Consider the following 25,674-nt stretch of genomic DNA (forward strand, 5'->3'; position numbering starts at 1 on the left):
GTAGCTCTTTGTACTTAAATCTCTCAAATCTTTTTAAGACAACTTGACAGCTTTTGCTATATTAGGGACAATAAAAACATCGCTTACTGTGGTTTAATTTCAATGTAAATATTTATATATTGTTTTTGAAGTGGAGTTACAAGTGTTTCCACTGTTCTTGATGACCAAAACAGTCTGAAAGCTAGAATAATCATTTATGTGTTTGCAAAAATACGGTGGCTATTACTGCATACTTTGGAGTGAGGATAGTAATGTGTTCAGTATGTTGAAGACATAATACACACCTGCTTTGCTGCAGTCAACAGTGAAGCTGTTCTTCTGACCAACGAAGCCTTTGGTGAGCCCCAGGCCTTTAGCCGCCACCTTACTGGCATCTGATTTGGTAGGAGCACCCTGCTGTGTGGAGCTGATGGCACGTGTCACAGGGTCGACCATGACAGAGGAGGTTTCATGCATACTGTGGCTGGAAACAAGCTTGGAACCTGGAGCAGAGTAGGACAATGTTAGCTAGTGTTGAACATCAAGTTTTTATAGTACTCTGTTTGCTGCAGGTCTTTCTCACCGGTGATCTTTGCTTTGAAGGGGCTTCCCACAATGTGGTAGGGTCCGCCGTATTTGATAGATATGAGATAACTGCCAGGTGCCATAGGGGTGTATGTGACCTTGTAGCCCTCAGAACACTCCACACAGTCCATCTTCACTTTGGAGGGACCGTCGATGGTTACAGCCAAAGCCCCTGGGCCTGCGTTGCTTGTGTTGACCACAAATTCACAGGCCGTTCCTGTGAGGAAAAATGAAAGACAATTAAGGTTATGATGAATATTCATTTTTGTTTTAATTTTTTTTTACGTTTACATTATTTGCAGGGACAGCATGTTACCTGTGCTGCCTCCTTCTAATCCTGGTCCATAGGCCGACACCATCCCAGGGTCTCCAGCCTGCCCTGTCTCTCCAACACGGATCTTAAATGGACTGCCAGGGATGTGACTTCCATTGAACTTCACGTCAATTAGATAGAGACCATTCTCTCTTGGGATGAAGCGCACTGCGTATTTATCTAGACCAAAGTATAACAAAAATCAAATAAGACTTTTCCACCAACTGAGGCAGGTTCAGTCAAAAGCTGTATTAAAAAAAATACATTAAAAAAATTCAGGTATCATATTTGCAGTTACCTTGGTCAATTTCAGTGACACAACACTCCTCCAGAGCCCCTGAGGGGCTGTGAACCTTTGCATCAATCACACCCTTTGCTCCATTCAGGCTGACTGCAAATGATGCTGGCTGGTTCACCTTCAAGCCAGATTCCTGCTCGACAAAACACACTCACACGCTCAACTCTGGCTATTTTTTAAACCCTCTGACAAGACAAAAAGGATTGATTGTTGATATTTACATAAATACTCTACCTTACCTTGAGGTCGCTAACAAGGCTAAAGAGGAGGGCTGTACAGTACAAAAGCAGGGATTTGACAAAGGGAGGAGGAAAAAAAAAAAAAAGCAGGGATTTGACAAAGGGAGGAGGAAAAAAAAAAAAAAAGGGGTAGAAATTTGTTTGTGTTTGTGATTGAGTTAAAATTACGTGCATTAAATAATTTAACATTTATGTAGTTAAATTTAATTTTGACCGATACACTCAGCTCATGAGATACAATATTGGGTTAAGAAACGAGACGAGACGCTATTTTAACATCACTTAAAAAAAACTACAATTACAAAATATAGGACTGGACAAACTTTTATTTATTTTTTAAATTTAGCTCAGTCACAAAACAATGGAGGTACATTTTGAAATGTTTTATAACTTTGCACGTGTGACCTAAGATTGACGCTTTTTAACTGGAACTTTTTTTCCACAAATTGAAACAAAAAGTAAAAATTACAAAAGTTAAAACAATGACTGCAGTTGTAGCTGCTACTACTTAGCATTTATGTTGATGTGTACTTATGAAAAGACATGTATAATAGATTGCAGATTGAAGTAGATTAGCTTTATGTTTACGCTAAGAGAACCAGTTCCCATGATGCTTCGAGTGCGGTAACAGGATGTAGTGAATTTCCGAAAGTATCACGTTTTAATGGAAGTCATATGCAGCAATTGCGTTTTGATCTCAAGTTTTTGTGTGCAAGTCAAAACTTCTACCTTAATTATAGCTAAATTCACTTCTTAAGCACAAGGAACCTTTTCCCTCTAAAAAGACTGCTACACTGCTTTAGTAATTACTGTCCATTACATAGGAGCAGATCCTTAAACATGCAAGTTTCGTGTCTTCCGACTGTCTATGAACGTGACATGAGTCCTGGGTGTGTGTGTGTGCACGCAGATACGACAGTAGATACGATAGTTTGCTGATGGTTTGGCGTGGATGTGGCCTCTTTTGTTTTTGCATAAAGAGATTGTTAATCGTAACTCCTCATCATCCTTATAACATCCAGGTAGACGTTACAATACAATCTTTATCCTTAATGATGCTTAGTGTTGAGTGTTGTGTGGCTGCACGTGAAGCGCATATTAGTGTATTATTCCACATTAATTGTCGAGCGAGTCTTATGAATCAAAATGAAGTTATTAAATTAGTTCATAGGAGCATGTATATAACACGAGGACCATCTGTATGTATGTATGTATGTATGTGTACTGTTCATGTGTGAACAGAGAGGAAAACAACCCATGTCAGACCTCTTTAACCCTTTAGCCCCTCAAATGACTTTAGGAGGGAGGCTGTTGGGAGCCTTTAGAATGAGGCACGAGAAACACACACAATCCTCTTGTATGCCAGAAGCCCTTGCACTGCCCAACAATGCAGCAGCTGCTCACACATTTTAGCTACAGTTTTTTTTTTTTTTTTTTAAACCCTGTGATTTTCAAAATGCCAGCGTCATCCTGTAACCCAGCTCTATTTTATTCATGATATGAAGTATAATTTTTCTAAATGACAAAACTAAAAAATGTTGCATTTTCCTGTACACACCCTGATGAAATCCTTACCTTAATCCACTATTTTACAGAATTTTACACTCTACAAGCAGCTGCATTTTGGGCAGTGAACTACGGCCTGGCGGGTGCTTGCACACGGACATGTGTGTATGTCTCAGAGCCTCACCTGAAGACTGGCAACAGTGAGGCGTCGGGCGTCATCTGAAGGCGAGGCCACTGGAACGATGAAGGGGCTGTCAGGGATGTGCTCGTCATTGAAACGGATCGACACCTCATAGTCTCCTATATGAACATAGAACAGATTCCCAATCAAAAAGGCAACAACATATTTACATTATTTTTGCCAAACTGCTACCATCATGTACATTGATATGGACATTGTTCAACATTTTGCATGACCTGGATGTTTGATTTCGATAACGAACCAACCAACTTTTAGTCTACATCTGTTGCTTGGGGAGGAACTGTGTGATGCATATGCAGATCATCCTAGTCTGGTCCAATTAACAAGACATTTAATTTCATCCAGATGCTGTGATGTAAAATACCATGCAAATATACTGTCTCTCTTGTCTCACCTGGTTCCTGCACAATATAAGACACTCCACTGGATCCATCCTTACGGTCCTCAAATGCAATTTCGGCCTTGCTCGGTCCCTCTACGGCAATACTGAGCCCTCCAGCGCCAGCCTCCCTTGTCCAGATGCTGAATTCAGCTTCATATGAAGAATCAGAAGCAGAATCAGCTTTACTGGCCAAGTATGCTTACACAAACGAAGAATTTGACTTCAGTTAAATTAGCTCTAACTGTACATATACACAACACTTAAGAAATAAATAAGAATTAAAGAGTAAGATTGAGATGTGCAAAAGGGATAATATACGGAAGACATGCCCAGTTAGGGTTGATAGTCACATAATCTCAGCATACACAGTCACACAGCCACCACACCTACCTGGTACTCCAGCCTCTGCTCTCTCCAGTCCCGGCCCTCCAGCACGGACCTTATGTGCCCCTCCCTCTCCAAGGGGGCCAACAGTAAACTGGAATGGGCTGCCGGGCACGTGCATACCGTTGTATTTTACACATACTGTGTGGACGCCTGTCTCGGTGGGGACGAAACGGATGCAGTAGGTGTTGTTCTCTCCCTCCATTATGTCAGCCTGGTGAACCTGACCAGAGGGACTGGTCACCTGTGCTGTCATATCAGCGATGCTGATCTCTGATGAAACATGTAGTTGGGTGTTAGAATTAATGAAAAACACTCCCATTTATTCCATGACATGTAAAAAATATCAGCCATTTAAAGTAACTGGTTACCAATAAAAAACATGCACACAAGACACAATCAAAGACCAGATGCTTATAAACACAGTACAGTCTTCTCTTTGTCACCTGGGATCTTGAGGCTGAGGTCACACTGGCTGCCAACATTGGCCACTGATGCTGCTCTCTTCTTCCTGGTAATGCTCTCCTTCATCCTGCCCTCCCCTGTAACCTTTACTGTGAATGCGCTCCCTGTGCACATGAACACAAACAATAACCATGGTTACCAATTGTCAACATCCCTGTTGTGGTCTGGCCTGCTACTTTCAGACAAAATACCCGGAATGTGTTGGTCAGCAAACTTGATGTTGATGATGTAATTTCCAGGTTCAGTGGGGCAGTATGTGACCTTACAGGTGCCGTCATCCTGGTCCTCTGTGTTGATGTCCACTTTGCTGGGTCCCTCAATGGATAAGCTTAGGCCACCGTAACCTGCATAGACCAAACATGTGAGTGGTTCTAAATACAGTAGTTCCTCTCTCGATGACTGAGATGTGAAGAAAAAGTAAATGAATCAGGCATGTACCTGCATCCCGAGTGTCAATGATGAACTCCGCAGGCTCAAAGGTCCTGGCCTCACTCAGCCCCTGGCCGCTAACATGAACGCGACTGGCGTCTCCGATCTCTGATTGCTTAATCATGACAGCGATGGGGCTGCTGGGAATGTGGCGACCATTCTTCTTTATGTTCACCAGATGCTCTCCAATCTCCTTTGGAACAAATGATATGCCTGCGACAAAGACACAGTTCAAATAAGTCGAGAGACTCTTCAAGAATCTTGGATTTATTTTTTTACACCAGTCACACTCACCAACGTGGCCATTCCGCAGCATCTTGAGGAGGCAAGGTTCCTCACGACCACAAGGCGTGGTGAGTGAGGCAGTCAGCTGGCTCAGGTCGAGCTCTCCAATATCCAGAGGAATGTCAGCAGCTGATCCAACCTTCAGATGGGACATTCTCATGGAGTCATCGCCTGCAGACAGGAACAGGATTGTTACTGTAGGGTGCACACCTCCAAGCGTGAGGAGTCACACACTTTACTTGAGTACCTAATTACCAATGTAGAATTTACGACTCATATGTACTTTGCAATTTTGCTATACGGTCATGAGGTTCTTTTGAGGGATTTTAGCTGTAGCCATTTCCAGTTGATCCCACCCAAACAATCTTAACTGTTCCCACAAAGTTTGATGCTCAGAATTGTCAAAAATGTCTCTAAAGATGAAGATTTAAAATTTAACCCAAACTGATTAACAAATTCATGAAGATGATATTTTAACCTGTAATCCTTGCAGAGAAGGGGCTGCCAGGAATATGCTTGTCATTGTATTTGACAAGGATGCTGTAGTCTCCAGGCAGGACAGGCAGGTAGGACACAGTGCATGTCCCATCCTGGTTGTCCACGCAGCTGATGTCTGCCTTGGATGGCCCCTCAATAGCCAGAGACAGTCCACCTAGATAAAGAAAAAGACTCTTCATGTGGGAAGCACCCATTTTGACTCAAATCATGCTGTGACTAATAGGCTATCCCCATAGCTATTCTATGACAACATGTGAAGACATACCCTCTCCAGCATCTTTCGTGTTGACAGTGAAGACCGCAGGCTTGTTGACGGTGCCATGAATGAGGCCAGGACCATAGGCACTTACATTACCACTGTTCATGTAGTCCACATAAAACTGTAAGGGACTTCCTATGAATATCAATTAAGACCAAGTCGAAGAATTAAAGCTTCTCATTCTTGTTATGTAATGCAGTGCATCAGAGCAAAAGTCATACCAGGGATGTGAATGCCATCATATTTTATGTCCATCTCATGTAGCCCCGCCTCAATTGGAGCGTACTTGACGGTAACTGTGCCGTCCTTGTTGTCTGTGATGTCAGGTTTGGCAACTTTGCCTGACGGCATTCTGACCTCACCTTCAAGTTTAGAAAAGACCACAGTGAGATACACAGCACCAAGGTCATCCCCAGACAATCTGACAGCCTTTCATACCTGTGATCTCTCCCTTCTGAATGGTGAATGGGATGACGAGATCAAATGGACGGAGCCCAGTCACATCCAGACCATTCATTCCCAATGGCCTGTCTGTTGCCTAGGAGACAAAGTGCATGGTTCTACTACACAGTATTTGAAGATGCAGGGGGGATAGCGACAATTCTACCAGAACACAGTGCATGACTTGTGAGACAACAATGAGATGACTGACAAGACAGTGGTCATGATGATGATAATGATGACACCAACACACACTATTAGAATGAGATGAAGACAAACACTGGAAGGTCAAAGAACAAGTGATTCACCAGACAAGTCCACACGGATGATTGTCAATGCAGATCATTTGTCCGCACAGTAAGTTGACACAGAGCACTGGGCAATGCAGTGGTTTATATTCTATGAGTTGGCCCTCATCATTACACAGATAGATTAACTCTATGCAAATTTCATGACTCCACTCAATAGCTTAATATTGACCAGTGTTTTTTTTTTGTTACTGAACAGCTTTGTTGCATTCTCCATGTTAGGAACCCTGTTAATGAAATGGAGGAAGGAAAGGGAGAGAAAACCCTGTCAGAGGTGAAACACCTGTAATGAAAAAGCACACACTGACGCTGGCCATGTTTGATGATGCAGAGCAGAGGAAGGAAAGAAGGCGATGGAAAAACATGTGTTTAACATGAGGAAAAAAGGTGGGACGCAGAGTTTTTAGGTACCCAGGGCTGTTGAGCGTAGTACTGGGGCAATTGGCTCTGCTGCATGAGCTGGTCTGATGGAGCTCCCTCCAGTGCCTGAGGGGGCGAGAGGTTGGGGAAAAAAAGAGAAGTTGTAGGGAAATAAAACATTGTGTGTCACCTGCAGGATCCATTGTTGAAGTTTCTGTAGAGAGAAACTGCATCAAAGATCAAGAGGACATATCTACAGTATGCTTTCTAGGGACCCATTATGTACTTCCTTGCCTCTCAAATATACTGTACAGTTACAATAATATGTTTTTAATGACCATAGGAAGGCCCTCTTTAAAAGAGTGAGTAGGTTTGCTATCATGACCACCATCCTGTTTCCAAAAGAAGTCTACACGCTGTGTGCATCGTGCTCGCAACAATCCTCCCCAATCTAATTTAATCAGTAATTTGTGGCGCTAACATAGAACATTACACTGTTTACTCAGCCTGCAAATGCACTCACCGTGACTTGGAAGGGACTGTTGGGGATGTGCTCCCCTCCAAAACGGACACAGATGACATACTCGCCAGGCTGTGGTGCCGTGTAAAAAATGTCGAATGTTCCGTCCTCATTTTCTACAACATCTACGTCCAGTTCTGCTCCCTCTGGTGTGCACACGCTGCAGGTCACCTTGCCTTTCCCAGCAGCTTTAGCATCCACTGTAATGACCGTCTGTTCACCGATCTGGATGGTTGGGCCAACACCGGCACCTACAGAATTTAAACGTTGCCAATTCAACAAAATGATTTACAGATTTCATGAGGCACTGTTACTATACACATTTAGCATGCACATTCCACAACCAAGAGAACATGTTAAAGATAAAATCTAGTCATGTTAAATCTACAAACGTTGCCCACCATTTGTTATATCATTTCTAGAACTGGAAGCTTGATTAGCCAAAGTACCATTCCAGCATGCTGTCCACTTGTTTTAGTTAGTATTAGTGTGTCCAAATGAACATGTGGGCAATAACACATCAAAAAAGGAAATCTAACAGTATAGTTAAGAGAGAATTAGAACCCAGGTTTAACACAGGAGCCACTCTGGTCCATGCTCAAAGACACACAGTTGTTCAGTGGGCTTACCTAAACCGTGACCGCCGATTGACACTGATAGTGGGAACGGTGACAAGGGACAGGATGAACAAGAGACAAAAGTGACAAACACAAGATAGTCAGGTGGGGGTGCGGGTGGAAGAAGGCAAAACCTGTGTGCTCCAAAAACATGAATGAAAAACCAAAACAAAACAGTGATGGTGCCATGTGAAAGCAGGGCGGGGTGGTGTGTGCATGTCAGTGTGTATGTGTGGAGCAGGGAATGGACCAAGGAGGGGTGTAACTGGAGCACAGCGACAGGAACACAGCGCATAAATGCATAGAAAGTTTTCAAAAATAAAAAACAGCAGTAAAATTGAGTTTTACATAAGACCCGCTTGGACAAATCCAAGGCGTTTTTAGAAAGGCATGTAAAGATAACTCTAGGTGGAATTGTGTACTACTAATTCACATCTCAAGAGGTTAAAACCAACTCCTGTGGCTCTGGTCCCATTTCTTTGAGCTGGTGATGAAAATACACTGTAGCAGGGAGCAATGGTTCAAAACAGCCATTTTACGGTGGGAACTACTTTTCTCAGTAATCTCATGCCCCCAGTCAGTGACCTTTACCAAAGCTTAAGATCAAGTGGTGAGTGCTGACATGTAATTCACAGTCCTCCTTTAACAGTACCACTTGTCGAGGTGTATTTCTGGGGAAAATATAGCATTAAATATTAACAAATGAGTTTGGAAGACTGATTGGAACAGTAACAAAAAGTGTGTTTTGTATGGGGGAAGTAAAGTGGGCCAATATTAGTTTAAAAGATATGTGGTTTATATATTTGCAGGAAATTCCAAATACAAGCATGAGCGTCACTACCCAGTGCATACCTGTGACAGTGCATTTGCTGGCATCTCCTGTGGGTAGGGCCCGGATGCGATATGGTGAATATGGGATCTCGTCTCCTCCGTATTTAATCAAGATGGTGTATCTGCCCGTCATGTCGGGAACATATGACACCAGATAGGTTCCGTCATGGTTGTCACGGATATTTGCCTTCTTTGGTTTTCCTTCTGGGTCCTGAACTCACAGTTGTTTTTCTTTCAATAGGGATTCCAGTTGAATTACTCAATATACCTTGCATGCTAACACACTCACAGTGATCTGGACAGCTAACAGTCCCTCTCCTGCATCTTTGGCATCAATGGTGAACTCCACAGGCAGAGAGGCAGGCACACCTGTGGTGTTGAGACCAGGTCCACTAGCACGTACTTTACTGGCATCGTGGGTGGGAAGCACCTTCACCTTATAGGGGCTGACAACCGAGAAATTCAGGTGTCGTGCAATGTCAACCAATGTGATTACAGGCTGTGTGCATTTGCAGTACCTGCGTGGGATCTCTTCATCAGCATATAAGACGTTAATGGAATACGGACCCTCTCTAGTAGGAATATAGTTGACTGTATGAGTTTGGTCGCCATTATCCAAAATTTCGGCAGGTTCCACCACACCTAACACGCATAAACACAAACCACTGTAATTCAAGCCAAGTGTTAACGATTCATGTAAGCTTTAGAACACACCTTTGGGTCCCTGCACGCGAACCTGCAGTGGAGCTACTCCAGCTTTGGAGGCATCCACTGTGAAGGCCTGAGGAATATTAGCCCTGACATTATTGCCCAGCCCTGGACCTTGGCATTTCACCTTGGAACTGTCCACTGTGTCATTGACTGGCACTGAGAAAGGACTTCCTGCAAAGACAACACATCAGAAAAAGGTTTAGACCAGAGGTTTTCAAAGTGTGAGACGGGCTTCCCCTAAGAGGCACCAGCAGAAATAAGGGGAAGCACAGCCGCTTGGGGAAAAATAAAAAAAACTTTTTCAAACCTGCTAGGCTAACTTCCGTTACATTAAAAGCAATATTTATTCATTTTATTCATATAGTGAGCAAGTCAGTCTAGGGTGAGCAGTCAAATTTTTGGGAAGCCGTGAAGGCCCCAGCCATATCATGTTCTCTTAAAAAGGGCAAGAGGGGTGGGAGGCCTTATTGTGCGTCACTGTTTATCGTTGAAGTATCAGCCTATAAACCGCATTGCCACAATAACACTTGGATGTTAATCAAGTAGAAGTGGTATTTTCACAAAATTAGTACCATTGATGGGCTGTCCTCCGTAAGTAATGTTGAGATTGTATGTCCCTGGCTCATAGGGGACGTACTCAACACTGCAGCTACCGTCTTTGTTATCAGTGCAGGACATTTTGGCCTCTGACGGACCTTCCATCGCCAACCCAAGACCACCAGTACCTGCTCCCCTGTAAGCAGTAATAAAAAAAAACATAATTCAAACCTTCACTGTTTAGATGTGAGCTTGCTGAAATCTCGAGCAACTAAATGCTTCTCATTTACCGTGTCTCCACTGTGAACTTATTGGGTTTGTTGGTAGTGCCACTCTTCAGGCCAGGACCATGAACACGCACTCGAGCAGGATCGCAGCCTTCGGTGACGGCAACACGGAATGGGCTCTTGGGCACCGGAGTGCCGTCATAGCAGACCTCCACACTGTGCGGGCCTGAAGAATACACATGAAACAACAGCTTCAAACCGATGTACCACAAATGTGCACTGCATCACCAAACTGGGCAGATGATACTCACCCTCCTCATAGGGAGTGTACTCTACATTGTAGGTTCCATCCCCAAGGTCAGTGATCAGGCTGTCAGTGCGGCTGCCAGATGGGTTGCTGATTAGAGTTTTGATGTGGTCACCTCCGGACAGAGTGAGAGCTCGTGCATCCACTGTGAAGTCTGTGGTGGCTTCACGGAAAATGCCTTACAAAAAAAAAAAAAAACAAAAACAAAAAACAGCACAGTGGGTGTAATTATTTGCAAGTCTTAAATTCAATGTCCTAATGCCCTGATGATAGCCTGCAGACATAAGTTACACTGCCATAAGTTACATACAATTCACTGACAGTACAGTACTTGGTGGGATGTCTATTTTGCGATCCTGACAGGGTTAAAGCTGCTTCTCAATGCTTATTAAGCAGGACATCAGCAGTCGTAGCAAGAGGGCTATAAATGCTTGTAACGTGCACCATGATGTGTACCAGTGTCCTTAAGTAATTCACCCCAACCTCAACCGAATGACTCAGTATGCTCATCTATGGCAATTAGTGGTTACTCCTCTTACTTCAAAAAGAGGCGAAAGGGGAAAAAAAGTGTGGTCAGATAATTACATCACTGGAGAGGAAACTGTTTTTCCGTAATTCTTATTCAAAAATTTAAGTGGTAAGAAGGAAATTTGTGGCTGTAGGGATGAGACCAGAAAATGCAGCAGAGATCATTTTAAGCGGAGTGATTTCAGCAGTGCAAACCTGCCAAACCAATCTAACTAGGAATTAGTCTGCATAACTATAGTAGTAGTAGTAGTAGTAGTTGTAGTAATAGAAATACAATCTCAGTGTTAGCTCATAAAAGCAAGTTATAGAAGTGGTAGTTTTAAATTTAACAGTAACTATCATTCAAGAAGAGTGTCAGTGGAGAATTTAGAAGTCACCAAGTCTACATAGCGTTTCACTAAATTTTTGATGCTTTAAAAAGAGCAAAATTATCTAATAAATGTGACTACATTCACTGCACATGCACACAAACAACAAACAAAAGAATAACAATGTAGAGACATTCAATTTCACCTGTGCCTTCCACTCCTGGTCCAAACACACGGATTCCACTGGCATCAATGGCTGGTTCCACAGTGAGCTGAGCTGGGAAATTGGGCACATCCTGGCCCCCATAGCGGATGGTCAGAGTGTAGGATCCGGGATAGAGGGGAATGTAGGTGATGGTGTAAGTGCCATCGCCGTTATCCTGTATATGAACTTCAGCCTCTGTTCCACTGTCAGAAATAATCTCTATGGTCAGTTCAGCTGGGCCAGCATTGGTACAGTCTACGATGAACTCCCCTGTCTCCCCAACCTTGGCACGCTCCAAGCCCGGGCCAGAGCAGCGCACCTGACAGCAGAATGTTGCCGACTTCACTATCAATATCACAAAACAAGGCAGCCGTTTTTTAAAAACTGAGCATGTATGGACGTCAGGTTTACCTTGGAGGGGTCTGTGGCAGGGTAAGCTATGGGGGTGAAAGGTGATCCAGGGATCTGGACTCCATCATAAGTCAGTTCAACCTGGTATGGCCCTGCCTCTCGTGGAATAAACTTCACTTGACTGGTTTCTGGGCTCAGCCCGGGCTCCACCTGAGTTAAGACACATGATTTTATACACTAACAACCACAGTGTGTACTTACAACAACAAGAGATTATAATATATTGTAATAATGTGCTCCACCTTGCTGGCCACTGGCTTTCCTGAGGGTGCGGTCACCTTGGCTGCCACTTTGCCCTGACCTCCAGCACCCTTTGATTTTACATTCACCTCTTGGTCCTTGCCTACGGTCATCTCTACAAACACCACAAGAAATGAGAGTAAATGGAAGCAGGACTGTGTAGAAACAATATTCAACTGCATGATTTTTTGCAAAATATTATTCAAGGTAGTGAAGAGCACATACTGTCCCCCAGCCCTGTGACGTTGATCTTGCTGAGGTCCAGTGCAGATGCTACAGCAACACTGAAAGGGCTCTTGGGTATATGATCACCACCATAGGTCACAGCAAGCCCCAGAGGACCCTGATGTCAGGAGGGAATTGGGATTCAGAGTTAGATGCAGAGTAAGAGCTAAGTAATGAAAAAATTGGGGGGAAAAAAAGAACATCTCGTTAATTAAAACACTTTATTGTTATAATTTTTATATACTGTATGATTTTTTTTTCCTTTTCATAAGGTTTTCAATGGCTGCTTACTGACGTGTAGCGCCTTACCTGCTGCACAGGAGTGTATTTCACAGTGTGTGTGTTGTCGTGGTTGTTAATAATTTCAAAGTCCTTCACAGCCTCTGCTTTGATGGGGCCGCTGAAGTTGCAGTCAAGGTTTGCTTTTCCTGCTCCTTTAGTGTTTACGGTGAAATGAGTGGGCTTGTGTAATTCAACACCTACAAAAGCAGCAGAAAATGTAACCAGGTGACAAAAGCTGTGTAAAGCCTGTGTATCCTTATTTCTCCCCATTTGCTGTCAACAGCTCAATCTCGCAATAGTTTTGTGTCAACGTCATTTGGTCAAATGCCAGCAGCCTCTATTCAGCTCAATTGACGCGGTTAGCCAGTCTAGTGACCTCCATTCATTTCTATGGACATGTTTAGTTTCATTCAATTATGCCTCATTTCTACCAAAAAGCAACAACAAAACCTGCTGAAGCAATGGTTTTAAAATTTGTAGCCATTGAACACATTTGTCATTCAAAGTGTCTAATGTACTTCAGCTCTTTTAAGATATGCTTTGTCTAATTTAAATGTCATTGTTACGTGATTTATATACCTGGTGAATATTGTTTATGAATTGTAACAATTGTAAATGGTATGTATTATCTATATTGTTGAACTATTAATATGTTAGCCTATAATTCAGAATACAATGTATTTATAGTGCAATTAGAGCTATTTTGCTATTCTGTGCACACATGGAAATGCTATTTATAGCTTTGAATTAGTTAGCAATACATATATAGCGATATACATTGCATGACTATTTAAACATTTGGTCCTGTTGTGCAGGCCAGATTTTCTGTGACGGCGAGCTACTGGAGCAGGCCTACAGCCACAGATTGGAGCCTACAAAAAAGGACTGAACCATACTACTCCTGCTGGCTGGTGGTGGTGGTGGTGGGGGCGCTTCTTTTGCAGCCCACAAACTCTTCCCCATATACCCACATTTTCAACACGCTGTCACTACCCCGTTATGATTGACAATTCTAAACCCATACGTGGGTTCATCTAATCCTGTAACTGTGGGTGGGTTGGGAATACATTGTGTGCTGGACAGGGCAATCTTGTTAGCTTCATTGGTCATTCATTTAATTATGTATCCACATTCATATATTTCTTATTTATACCGTTTCCAATTTGCACTGTAAATATTTGTATGCACTATTTGCATTTTTCCCTCCCTGAACTGAACTTAAGTCTTCTGATCACTAGCCTATTAGATTATCCATACTGTGTTTTACTGTCATACAATCACCCATTACTGGTATAGTACTTGTGAGTATCATTTTATGTAAACAGGCGTTAGTGGGCAATGTGTCATTACTTAACATTAACCTAAATAATCATAATGTTTGTGAATAGAATACATTAATGCACAATACAAATATCAATACCACATATGCATTTTGTTAAATCCACAAAATGGGAAATTTAAATGATATAGTCTCTTACCACTGCGGCTGAGTCCTGGTCCTTCTGCCTTGACTTTACTGGCATCATGAGCAGGATCCACCTTTACCCTGATAGGCGTCATTGGAATAGCCTGAAAAGTGAAAACATGAAGCGGAATGAAGTCCGAACAGTCACATACGGATACCTTCTCACTTACCAACGCTCCTATGGGTTAATCTTAAAAGAAACTTCATTTGTGAATACAACTCACTTGGTCAGCAAACAGAACCATGATGGTGTAGCTGCCTGCTCCAGGAGGGGTGTATTTGACAGTGAATGTATCATTATCATTCCGAATAATGTCAAAGTCGATGTCGGCCTCTGCAGGTCCCACCACGCCAGGGGCGCACTTAATTCCTATGCTTATGTCACCTACAGACATCAGAATGTATGAAATAATGGTACTCTTATCTCAAGTTAGCATTGTGGAAGATGTCCAGTCTTTACCTTGACCTGCCTCAGCACAGTCAACAGTGAAATATGTTGGCTCAAAGGCCTTAAGACCGGTCTTGGCCACCCCGGGTCCTGATACCTTGACCTTGTTTGGGTGACAGCCTGCCCCAACGTTCATCTGTTGACCAGTGCAAAGGAGACCATTTAGTGATGGTGGCTTTTGAAGAAAATCAATGGAAAACTTTCTAATACGCCAGTGTGTACTTACCCTAAAAGGGCTGTCAGGGATGTTGACGCCTCCCCAGGAGACCATGACAGTGTGTTTTAAAGGTCTGCGTGGTGTGTAAGTACAGGTGTAGGTGCCGTTGCCATGATCTTTAACATGCACATCCAGAGGCGTGCCTTCCCCATCCTGCAGCGCACAGAAACAAAAACATAAGAGTTTGCATATTCAAGTTGCAGCTGATACTATTCTATTCCATTCCTGTAGGTGGCATTGCAACATGATACGCCTTTAGTGAAATAGAAATTTTAACTACCTGTGCCACAATTTTCAAAGGAGCTTTTCCACCCTGCTTGGCATCCACTGTGAACTCAGTAGGCTTACCAACAGCCAAACCACTGCTTTGAAGACCGGGACCATACGCCTTAACCTGGAATATACACTTTCACTTGTTAGGAGGAAGGTCTATGAAGGGAAACCACGTACGTAATGTAAAAATGATTACTGTGAATAAGACCATTAAAACATGAACACTAGTGGTGACTATTGTATTGAACTGCTTATGTCTCCAGAGTTGTGCTAACCTTGTCAGGAAAGAAGTCTTTGCCAGGAGGGTTGACAATTTCGGCCATGAATGGGGAGTGCTGAATGTCCTCATTGTTGCAGAGCACATGTACCGCATACTCGCCAGGCTCTGTGGGCCAGTAGCGCACATCACAAGAACCATCGCCCTTGTCGTCACATTCAATCTTGGCTTGAGATGGTCCTTCCACAGAGAAACCTAAACAGAAGAAAGATCTTAGCAGTGCAACCAAACTAAGTGATGGTGAATGTTTTCAGAAATACAAAAACATACCCAGTGTGCCAACGTTGTCTCCAACAGCCTCCACTACAAAGTCAGCAGACTTGCCAATCACACCGCCCTCTAGGCCTGGACCCCAAGCCCTCACCTTCTGCTGGCCAGCCTCAGGGCCAATTTTGACTTCAATGGGACTAAAAAGAGCAGGAAGTCTTAGTACATCTCTTCAATCCCATACAGTCAATGGCAGGATTTGTTTCAGTGTAAATTTGTACCTGCGGGGGATGTGCTGTCCTCCCCAGGTGATGGTGATGGAATATGTTCCAGGAGTGGTTGGGTAATACTCAAATCCATACACACCATCTCCCAAATCTTTCCTTTTACAAGGCTCCTCAAGGCCCTCTGCAAACAGTGAGTGACATCAGTACCAGTTTGCCCCAGTACCTTAATCTTAAATTCCCTATTTTAAAATACAATGCAACTTAGGTAAAACAAAAAAAATGCAAAAGCTTTAGAGAAGGTGACTACTGCAACATGTTGCAATAAAGGGAACTATTAAAAACTTACTGGGCCCCTTAATAGTGACTTTAAGTTCTCCAGTGCCGGCTCCTTTGGTATAAACCCTAAAGTCTGCAGTCTCCTTTATCCTCAAGCCCTTTGGCTGCAGACCACGGCCCTTAGCTTTGCAGAGGCTGGGATTGCATGCTGCAAAGACACACATACAAAGTGAGAGAAGCTCTTGGGTATTCTGACAATAAGGCACAATGCATCCACAGAAAAAGGCATATAATCCCTGCAAAGCTACACACTGAATTGCACAGATATAAAGTTAAATAAATGTACCTTACTTTATCTTTAGACAAGAAACAACAAAATATTGGTTAATTTTTCTGACGAGGCTGAGAACCAGCATGCCAATCTGACCTCAACTACCTCGAGCCATGTTGTGTTGGACCTCTTGCAATCTGTGCTCTGAAATAATCTTGGTATATTTCAGGATTCATGGATTTGTTTGCTGGTGAGAATGTGTACTTACCAATCATTTAAGATAACTTGGCTACCTCAGGTCAGAGACCCTTTAGGACAGTGATTCTCAACTGGTGGGGACCGTTTTTAGTGGGTTGAGGTCTTTGCCAGGGAGAAAAAAACAACAACAAAAAAACAACCAAAATCATGTAATAACCCGATGTCCGTGAATGCACCTCACATTGTGTGTGCACTATTTGCTTGCTATGCCACCACGAGGTGCATGCCATGTTTATGGGCGACATTGTCAAGCTTGAGCAAGAGGGGAAATACATCGAGTGGGGACTTAACATGCCGCCCGTGGCTCAGGAAATGTTGGGGCGCTGCAGACATCTGTGGGAGAAGAGCGCATCATAAAGAGACAGAGTCTCACTGTCTGCAGCTCATGTTTTATTGCATGGGGGAATTCTGCCCACAATTAAGACTCGCATGTATGACGGGTAAGCAGACTGGGAGGAGTTTCATGCCGAATTCGAACTAGTCTTCCCTCACCACTTCACGGTTCAAATTTTGCGGCTTCACTTGCATGAAAAATATATTAATAAAACACAGTTTCATGGTTGAATAAGTCAAAACATGCATATTTAAGATAATGTTGCACATTTTTTGCCTAAATTAAGCATTTTCAAGCATAAAGTGGCTAACTAGAATACAAATATAAGGCATTCAAAATTCACACAAAGACGCTGACATAGCATTCTACACCAGTCACTAGGTGTCAGTAATGTTACTGTAATGATCGGTGAGACACAATCACCAGACTTGATCGCTGTAACGACATGCTTTTATTGCAGGTTTGAATTACCACACAACCGGCACAATAATCCCTAATAGAAACCTCTTATAAAAACACAGCCTGCTGAAACTCAACTCTGAACCCCTGACTTCACTTCCTGTTCGCCACTCACTCTTCTCCCCTAGGGAACACATACAGTGTAGCAACACAAAAGTCTTATTTATGTCTTACATGGCTTATTTACTCATATCAAAAACACATTTCTCTCCTTTTTATTTCTATAGTGTTCTACTGCGGCTAGAAAGCTTTGGAATTGTGCCTCTTCCCTTTCTGTCTGCGCTCCACGGCTCTCCTGTGTGAGTTGTTAAAGCTTCAGAAGGATGTGGGCCTTGACCACCACACAGGAAATAGAACATCCTTCATATCTCCTAGTGATGTATAAAATAGTGACAGCTGACTCACAGTAGGATGTGATTAGAGGAAACAAGCTATATGATAAGGGGGCAGATACAGACCCAATAGTGGAAATATAAAAATGCTGTGGCACGTTCAGTATGTACAGTGACCATCTGTTTAACATAATGGAGAACCCATTTACTCCATGGATTTTTTTTATCTCCTAAAATGTCAAAATGGTATACTTGTGCAGTTCCTGATAAACTGAATGCAAGGTTGTACATGCAGCAGTATGATCATTCATAACTGTAATAGTATGGAAATTCTAGTGTTTAATTCATGACAGTATATTTTAAGAAAACTTTTGTTTTAGACAAATGTGCATTGACCCTTGAAATAGATGATAGAAAAGGATTAGAAGCTTGTCAAAGGGGTGGGTACATAACAGTGGCTGATGTCATTATATAAAGTGCTGATAGACTGAGCTGAAACAAATAGAATTCAAACTGTTTCATGGAGAGAGTGTCCTATTAAGGACAGTCTGTTGCATGTACTTATACTGCAGGAAGAAGAGTATTTCCTCATGGAGGTGTGGAATTCTCTCAAGGAAGGTAAAAGAAGCCAGTGAATTTAGACCTTGCTTTATACAGGCAGATAGTTTATATTCAAACTGTGACAAGAAATGCAATTCCGCATGCAGCTTAAGCACGCATGCATACAACATTATTCAGCATTGCAATCTTAGTGAGGACAATCAGTGGCAAAATCCAATAGAGCCCCGCACCTTAAAAAATTAAGCGATTTAAATTCAAATGTTTAATTTTTAAAGTCATCTTTGAGACCAATTGCGCTGTCAAATAGTCCTCTCTAAGACGGTTTTAATTTTGGTTTCTTATAAAAACAGTGATACAATAAGACAAAGATACACACACAGAAACATTTGAGTACCCCAGAGAGATCCCGGGAAACAGGAAATGACAGCAGAAGGAAGGGGTGACTCCTTTGAGAGGACAGATGCCGCCAGGCCTCTAATAGAGAGAAGATGCCGGGGAAGATCCAGCACACAGGCAGGCAGGAGACAGCAAAGTGTTAAAAAAAAATTTTAACAAAAAGAAAAAGAAAAAGAAAAAAGACAACTGCAGAGTCAACAAGTATTCAAAATATTGTCGATAGTGATGACAAACATGAAGTCACAAAAGATGCTGAAGCAACATAGTGGTGACACTAAACTGTGACATTTAATGTATAGGCTTGACTTTTGGAATCTTACCTTCCCCAATGTTGACTGTGAAGGGACTTTTACTGATCTGACCACCAGCGAAGGTGACGTAGATGGTATGTTGGCCCTCCTGGGTTGGTTTGTAGGTGCAGCGGTAGCTACTGTTGCCCTTGTCCTCAATGTTGCAGGTTACCGTGTTCTTCTTCCCTGCAGGGTCCATGATCACAACCTCCACCTCACCCACACCTGCACCTGTTGAATGGGTGAAAATGTCAGGTCCTTTACCTAATTCTGTACCTTACTCTCAATCCATGTTATATATTACCTGCCGTGTAGGTGTCAAAGTAAGTGGACTTGTTGGCAATGTTCCCCGTGGGCTCCAAGCCGGGTCCTTGGGCTGTGGCCTTGCTGGAGTCTCCCTGAGCCATGCCAATCTCCACCTCGAAGGGGCTTTTGGAGATGTGCTGTCCTGCGAACAACACGGTCACCTGCAAAATGTCAAAGCAAAAAGAAAAAAGTGTATCTTAATACTTAAGGATTCATTAACTAAATACCTAAGAAGGTGCATTAGTATTTAAATGAAATCCAATCAGCCAGTTTCCATGTTGTCCTTGTACTTGTATGTGTTGTCTCCAGGTACTCAGGCTTCCTCCCACCGTGTAAAAACATGTACATTAGGTTCACTCAGGACACCAAATTGTAAATATGCCTGTGATAGTGAGAACCGGTTGTGTATGTTTGACTGGGATAGATCATGTGACCCTGAACATAAATGCTATTGAAAATGCATGGACGGACTTCCAGTTGCCTCAGTCTTACCTTGTGTGTGCCTGTGACTTTAGGGACATAGAAGACAGAGTATGTGCGATTCTTGTCGTTGTTAGCAGTCACTTTGGCCTGGAGGTTGAAGATAATATGGTATTTAAAAATATTACACTACCATGTGATGCCATGTGATTCAGGGTACAAGTGTCTCACCTCCTCTCTGTGTCCTGCAGGGTCCTCCACGTAAACTAGCACTTCTCCCATTCCTGCACTGATTGTCTCCACAGTGAATACAGCTTTCTTCATCACAACATTGCCAACCGGCTCGATGCCTGCAGAGAAGAGAGGTGGTCTTCATTAGCTTTCCTTGGGAATCAAGTACAGCATATGCCTGTATATGTGTAAATGTATGTTTTTACCTGGCCCATAAGCACGAGCTTTCTTGGGGTTGAGTTTGGGTCGTAGTGGTGCACCAGGCTTCAGTTTAGCCTTCGGGAACTGGGACAGGTAAGTCATGACTGAATGCTCATCCACATTGGGGTCCACAATTTCCTCGGGGGTTATAACCTAAGAGGAACAAAACAATGTTTTCACCATGCTCACTTACGGATTTGTTGATCAAAGCCTCCAGCTGCACAGCCCCAAAGAACTTAATGTGTGTGTGTGTGGGGGTGTGTGTGTGTGTGTGTGGGGGAATCATGTTGTGATTCACTGATCAAAAGTAAATAGCTGCACTTTAGTGGGAAGCACCTGCAACATGCTATCACGCAAACCAGAAGGCACCCACTCAAACACACACATGCTTTCTTGTCTTTTATGTGACAGTCCACAAAGAACAGACAAAGGGCTCTTCTTAGCAGAAGCATAGAAGTGGGCGGAAATGGCAGTGTGAACCACAGAGCCAAATGTGAGCACGCAAAGGTTTGCCGGCTGCCAGTTCTGTGCCAGTCAACACAATGCAACAAGTCAGTCGCAGCCACAGCAACAATAAATTATGCATTTTTAAAATTGCAATAATAACTTCAACTGGTCAGAAACTAAGTTATCTCATAACGCAATAAGGTAAAAAAATAAAATAAAATAAAAAAAATAAGCTAAGCGAAGCAATTGTGAAGCAATTCTAAAATGAAAAAAGCTGTTTTTTTTTAAACTCAGACTAAATGTACCTCTAATTGACCCGTACTGTTTAAAATTAATACTTGATGATAAGCCAACATCCATCCCAATTAATAGGTGGTTGCTATACCAACCAAACCTTTGGGCCTCCTACAGTGAGCAAGGGTGTGTTTTCTTGCTCATATAATAGGGTGTGCCGCATTGGTGCTTATAAGAGGAAAAATGCAATATATCTAGTTTGCAAGTCTATACAGGCTGACCCATATTCACTTACCTGTGGTATACCCAGCCAGTCATCAGCTTGCTGCATGGCCTCACGGGCATTGTCCACTGGTTTAGTCTGATCCCACTGGTCCCAGTCAGGACACAGACCTGAGGGTGAGAAGCAGAGGTTAAAGGAGCCGTGCAGTATCCGCATCAAATGCACTTATATGTAGAGCTTGTGGATGAGAGGTTAGTAATGTGAAGTAATGCATTTCAGATCATCATCAAGCAGCTTAAAAATATCAAATACATTCAAACCTTGGTTTTCGAACACATCAGTTTTTGTATGGTTTGGTTTACGATGAATATTTTCACAAACCTTTTGCCCCGGTCTTCATACAGTGCCTCGGTTATTGTACGTGAAATCGAGTGTGCAAAGAAAGCATCCTCTGTTGCTTTGTATTTTTTAATCATGCGGGTACTAAATAACCCAATATTGGGGCCAAAGAAAGTTGTGAGTGCCACAAATTTGATTAAAAGGCGAGAAACACTATTGAAAGTATGAAAATGGCCCCCTCGCCCCTCCTCTCGCTCCACTGTTCATCATTTTTGACAACAAGTCTTCAATAAAAGTGATGTTAAATGTTTAGTTATCCATTTCATTTGTCATTTATAATTTTTTATTATTGTTTTCTGAATATAAAACAAAACTAATTCTCTATAAAATATATTTTGTTAATATTTTGGGGTGTCTGGAACAGTTTAATTGGATTTACATCGCTCCCAACAGGGAAAAATGTCTTTGGTTTTTGTCTGACCTTGAATCTCAACATCACACCAGCAACACTAATCAGGGACACAAGCATCTATTCTTTCTTTAGCATTGTAGCTCTGTGCTTATTTCTCACACCTAGCTGAAAAGGGAATTGTAATTCCTTCATAAATTTACATGGTGAATACGTATTCCCCGGTCAGTTATTTGACATATTCTTTTGCTGCAGGGCAACAAAAAAAGCTTAAAACCTTGTCTGCAACTTGAGGCAATTAGTGATCCGTAAGTATGCCAAACATCCCAAACATTTACAAAGCTCAGTAAACCCAAAATACCCCCCTCTCCACACTCACCTGGAGCACAGCTGTCAACCAGAGCTCCCAGAGCCCGACCAGTCTGCCAGTCCCGGTTGAAGTTGGTGATGGGAAGCTCGGGCAGTTTGTTCTGGATCCATCCCAACAATCTCTGCTTGGGGGTCTTTTGCTTGCCGTCATCTGCCTCTTCCTCCTCATCCCACATGGGCATGGAGATGGAGTAGTGCAGGATCAAGGTCCAGATCAGACCAAGGATGAGCTTCAGATTCCCATCAACGATGGCTTTAGAGTCTGGAGTCCACAAAAACAAAATGGGGGTCTTGATTGACAAATCATGGTCATGTTCTACAAAAACAGCTAGAGAAGGCAAAGTTCTTTGGGAAGTTTAAAACATTTACCGAAAAAGATCATCAAACTTTTAATGTACAAGGTGATTGTTCAAAAGTTGTCTTCCACCACAACCTTCTACCAAAGGCGGGACATCGCAAATTAAAACTGTCATACTGACAGCAAAAAATAAAAAGCAAATATCCAAATGTAACGGGTGCCATCCAGTGTGCCTGTGCAGGTGTTGGTAAACTTCACTTCCTGACACTTAGAGTCGTGCTAGACACCGGGTTGACTTTCAGACTGGACAAACAAAGTTAGCTCGACAGCTAGTGTTCCCACCTCTCTTCCAGGGTGGAGGCTAAACCAGGAGGGTTGCACAGACACAAGAAAAATGTAACCACTTCTGTTCGCAGCTGTAATACAACTTATAAGTGAAGATTAATGTGGTTGGTGATGGGACAAACCATGGAAGTATGTTGGCAAATGCATGAAAGTTGATAAATATAAATACAGTCAACATCATTCTCAAAACATGTTGCTCTGGGGAAATATTTGACTTTTTTTGTATATTTTGCCACAGGCACCTAGTAACAATGTCACATAAGCCCTTATTAAAACCTAAATCCTGTTGCTCTGCATGGCACTGAGGCATTTTCATGTGTTCAGAGGAGAAAGACAAATATTATATAAAACATGCATGTGCATGCAAGGCTTGATCTCAAACCTTAGGCCAAGCCTTGAGGAAAGGGTGAGGCAGCGTGTTGTGTGTGTGTGTGTGTGTGTGTGTGTGTGTGTGTGTGTGCACCCTAACTGATGATAATCAGACTTCTCTGGTCGACATAAGGATTTAAAGTTAAAGTTGTGATATCACTGGAGTCTAGACAGTATTGGAAGGTAGTTCTGCTAGTAGACATGAGTCCATGTCTGAAGACAGCTGTGTGTGTATAAAATTAAATGGCAGTAGATGACCTCATTGTGAGATAGCTCAGAACAGGAATTAACACAGTTAGCAGCAAATGTATATTGGACAATTGCCTGCTAGCACATTGCAGCTTTTTGTATAACGGAACAGAAAATGAGCTGAATGCAACTTTAAAACAGAAGGTATGTACCAAACCGTGATTATTGCGTACAGTTACCCCTGGTCAACTCACTCAGTGGAAAAATACGCTTGGCATGGTGATAAATTAGAGCAGAGTTAGACAAAGAGGCCTGCTTGAGTAAGCCTTCACCATGGGAACTCTGAATGAGTGGATCGCCATAGTAACCTTGTGGAAATTCACTGGTGGTACAAAAGAGGTGATGACACAAGCCAAGAGGTTAAAAAAAAAAAAAATAGAAAAAGAATAGAATAGTGATGAACGATCATGAAAAAAAAAAAAAACAACAACTTTGTACTGATGAAAGGTTGTGAGCAGAAAAATATACCACACGTTGTAACAAGTAGTAGGAATGTTGATAGGCAAAAAGGGTGTCACGCCATCACTACCTACTACAGTAGAATTATAACAGAAACAGAACCACTTGTGCACCTTAATAAAAGGAAGTTAATTCAGATCCACTTCTTTTTCCCCTCTAATAGCCAACATGTCGCAAAGGTATTTAAATAACCACAAGAAATTATAACAAATGGGTTTGTAGTTCTCATGATCAGGAGATCAAGGGTTCTTGGGCATCCCTGTGTGGAGTTTGTTCTCCTCATATGTGCGTGGGTTTTCTCGGGGTACTCTAGCTTCCTCCCACATTCCAATAACATGCATTTTAGGTTGAATGGAGACTATAAATTGTCTATAGGTGTGAATGGTTGTTTGTCTACTGTACTGTATATGTGGCCCTGCGACTGGCTGATGACCATACCAGGGTGTACCTTAACTCTCGCCCAAAGTCAGCTGGTTGGTCCATGTAGTAGCAAGCTAATAGGCTGCTAACAAGAATGTTTTGTGATAAAAATACAGTAAGAACACAACTGGACTCACGCAGTGTATTAATAACATGACAAGATGAGCGGCATATTGTACGCTAACTGGAAAAATTGTTACGAGAACATATGTAGACCTCCTTGGTCGAGGTACTTAAAACAGGAGTTTCCACGAATAAAGTTGTTACAAATTATATTTTTTCTTCTTGAGAGCAAAATCCTGTATTGTGATGTTTTGATGCAGCAGTCAACTGTCATAAAGCATCATCCATTCTGTTGGGAAGTAAAGCAGCTCACACTTCACTTAACCGGCCTTGTTCTTTGATACATGCCTCTCTCTCCACTAAACATTCTAGGAATGTGCCAGCATTCCCGGCAGACCACACCAGTTCAGACGGAGTCCATATACGGACACAGACTACTGCACACTCACCCCCACCCGCCCCACACCGGTGCTGATTCATACCCCCCCAAGTGCATGTGTGCGTGTGAGCATCAGTAAAGATTGTCCCGTTCCCCTCCAAAAAACTCCCATGACTCAACTTTTTGGTCTGTTTCTGCAGCCTCCACTCGGGCGTCACAGCAATGACATCACTGCAACCCTTGACCCCATCTGATCTGACCCAAAAGGGAGAGGCAGGGGAAAGCGCAGTGAGGATAAAAAGTTCTGCATCATATACTGGTGTACTGAAAGAGACAGTTCATATCTCTCACTGCTTTCACTGAGTGAGTGTACAATTTCTAATGTGTAATATCATGCTTTGTCATTTATTCTTGTGTTATAGAGCCAATCACTTTGGATAAAGTAATCAAATTGAGCAAGGCATTTTTACTGGGGTGTCAGAGATTAAAACGTGATGATATTTCTCGTTTAGAGAAAAGCTGTATCATGAGAACAGGACAGCTAGAAGTTAATTGGCATCGCTACTGTGAACGATAATACACGTAATATGGCAGTGGCACGAGGCGGGATTGGAACAGCGCATTAAGTGCTTTACGCACACTATAAATCTTGCAATTCAACCTACTTCGGCGTTACCAGCATCACTTGCTCATGACGTGTGGCTGTTTTTTCCCCTCATTTGAGTTGAACAGCTGCCACC

At 42.6% G+C, this 25,674-nt stretch overlaps 1 protein-coding gene across 3 annotated transcripts in view; it reads right to left on the reverse strand.

Annotated features, from left to right (window-relative positions):
* Nucleotides 1–25,674, reverse strand: part of flna (filamin A, alpha (actin binding protein 280)) — a 39,281-nt gene that overhangs the window by 1,623 nt on the left and 11,984 nt on the right. The window contains exons 3-48 of one of the 3 annotated variants that reach the window (XM_054779510.1): nt 22,363–22,614; nt 21,308–21,405; nt 20,337–20,484; nt 20,131–20,249; nt 19,972–20,049; nt 19,478–19,640; nt 19,204–19,404; nt 16,343–16,480; nt 16,051–16,177; nt 15,833–15,969; nt 15,561–15,757; nt 15,293–15,406; nt 15,022–15,165; nt 14,808–14,931; nt 14,572–14,732; nt 14,361–14,451; nt 12,910–13,079; nt 12,601–12,718; nt 12,378–12,490; nt 12,136–12,285; nt 11,725–12,043; nt 10,688–10,861; nt 10,440–10,602; nt 10,185–10,345; nt 9,616–9,783; nt 9,420–9,543; nt 9,191–9,347; nt 8,923–9,112; nt 8,083–8,106; nt 7,457–7,704; nt 6,985–7,059; nt 6,263–6,362; nt 6,046–6,186; nt 5,831–5,959; nt 5,546–5,719; nt 5,077–5,238; nt 4,792–4,995; nt 4,545–4,697; nt 4,335–4,457; nt 3,895–4,161; nt 3,517–3,654; nt 3,105–3,220; nt 1,176–1,308; nt 881–1,057; nt 563–781; nt 285–482 (exon numbers count right to left, since the gene is read on the reverse strand). In XM_054779510.1, coding sequence (XP_054635485.1) covers nt 285–482; nt 563–781; nt 881–1,057; nt 1,176–1,308; nt 3,105–3,220; nt 3,517–3,654; nt 3,895–4,161; nt 4,335–4,457; nt 4,545–4,697; nt 4,792–4,995; nt 5,077–5,238; nt 5,546–5,719; nt 5,831–5,959; nt 6,046–6,186; nt 6,263–6,362; nt 6,985–7,059; nt 7,457–7,704; nt 8,083–8,106; nt 8,923–9,112; nt 9,191–9,347; nt 9,420–9,543; nt 9,616–9,783; nt 10,185–10,345; nt 10,440–10,602; nt 10,688–10,861; nt 11,725–12,043; nt 12,136–12,285; nt 12,378–12,490; nt 12,601–12,718; nt 12,910–13,079; nt 14,361–14,451; nt 14,572–14,732; nt 14,808–14,931; nt 15,022–15,165; nt 15,293–15,406; nt 15,561–15,757; nt 15,833–15,969; nt 16,051–16,177; nt 16,343–16,480; nt 19,204–19,404; nt 19,478–19,640; nt 19,972–20,049; nt 20,131–20,249; nt 20,337–20,484; nt 21,308–21,405; nt 22,363–22,614 — 7,080 coding nt within the window. The remainder of the gene's footprint in view (nt 1–284; nt 483–562; nt 782–880; nt 1,058–1,175; nt 1,309–3,104; nt 3,221–3,516; nt 3,655–3,894; nt 4,162–4,334; nt 4,458–4,544; nt 4,698–4,791; nt 4,996–5,076; nt 5,239–5,545; nt 5,720–5,830; nt 5,960–6,045; nt 6,187–6,262; nt 6,363–6,984; nt 7,060–7,456; nt 7,705–8,082; nt 8,107–8,922; nt 9,113–9,190; nt 9,348–9,419; nt 9,544–9,615; nt 9,784–10,184; nt 10,346–10,439; nt 10,603–10,687; nt 10,862–11,724; nt 12,044–12,135; nt 12,286–12,377; nt 12,491–12,600; nt 12,719–12,909; nt 13,080–14,360; nt 14,452–14,571; nt 14,733–14,807; nt 14,932–15,021; nt 15,166–15,292; nt 15,407–15,560; nt 15,758–15,832; nt 15,970–16,050; nt 16,178–16,342; nt 16,481–19,203; nt 19,405–19,477; nt 19,641–19,971; nt 20,050–20,130; nt 20,250–20,336; nt 20,485–21,307; nt 21,406–22,362; nt 22,615–25,674) is intronic. The other 2 variants (XM_054779528.1, XM_054779519.1) reach the window with 2 other exon arrangements.

Source organism: Dunckerocampus dactyliophorus, chromosome 1, assembly GCF_027744805.1.
Source record: "Dunckerocampus dactyliophorus isolate RoL2022-P2 chromosome 1, RoL_Ddac_1.1, whole genome shotgun sequence".
Classification (NCBI taxonomy): Eukaryota; Metazoa; Chordata; class Actinopteri; order Syngnathiformes; family Syngnathidae; genus Dunckerocampus; species Dunckerocampus dactyliophorus.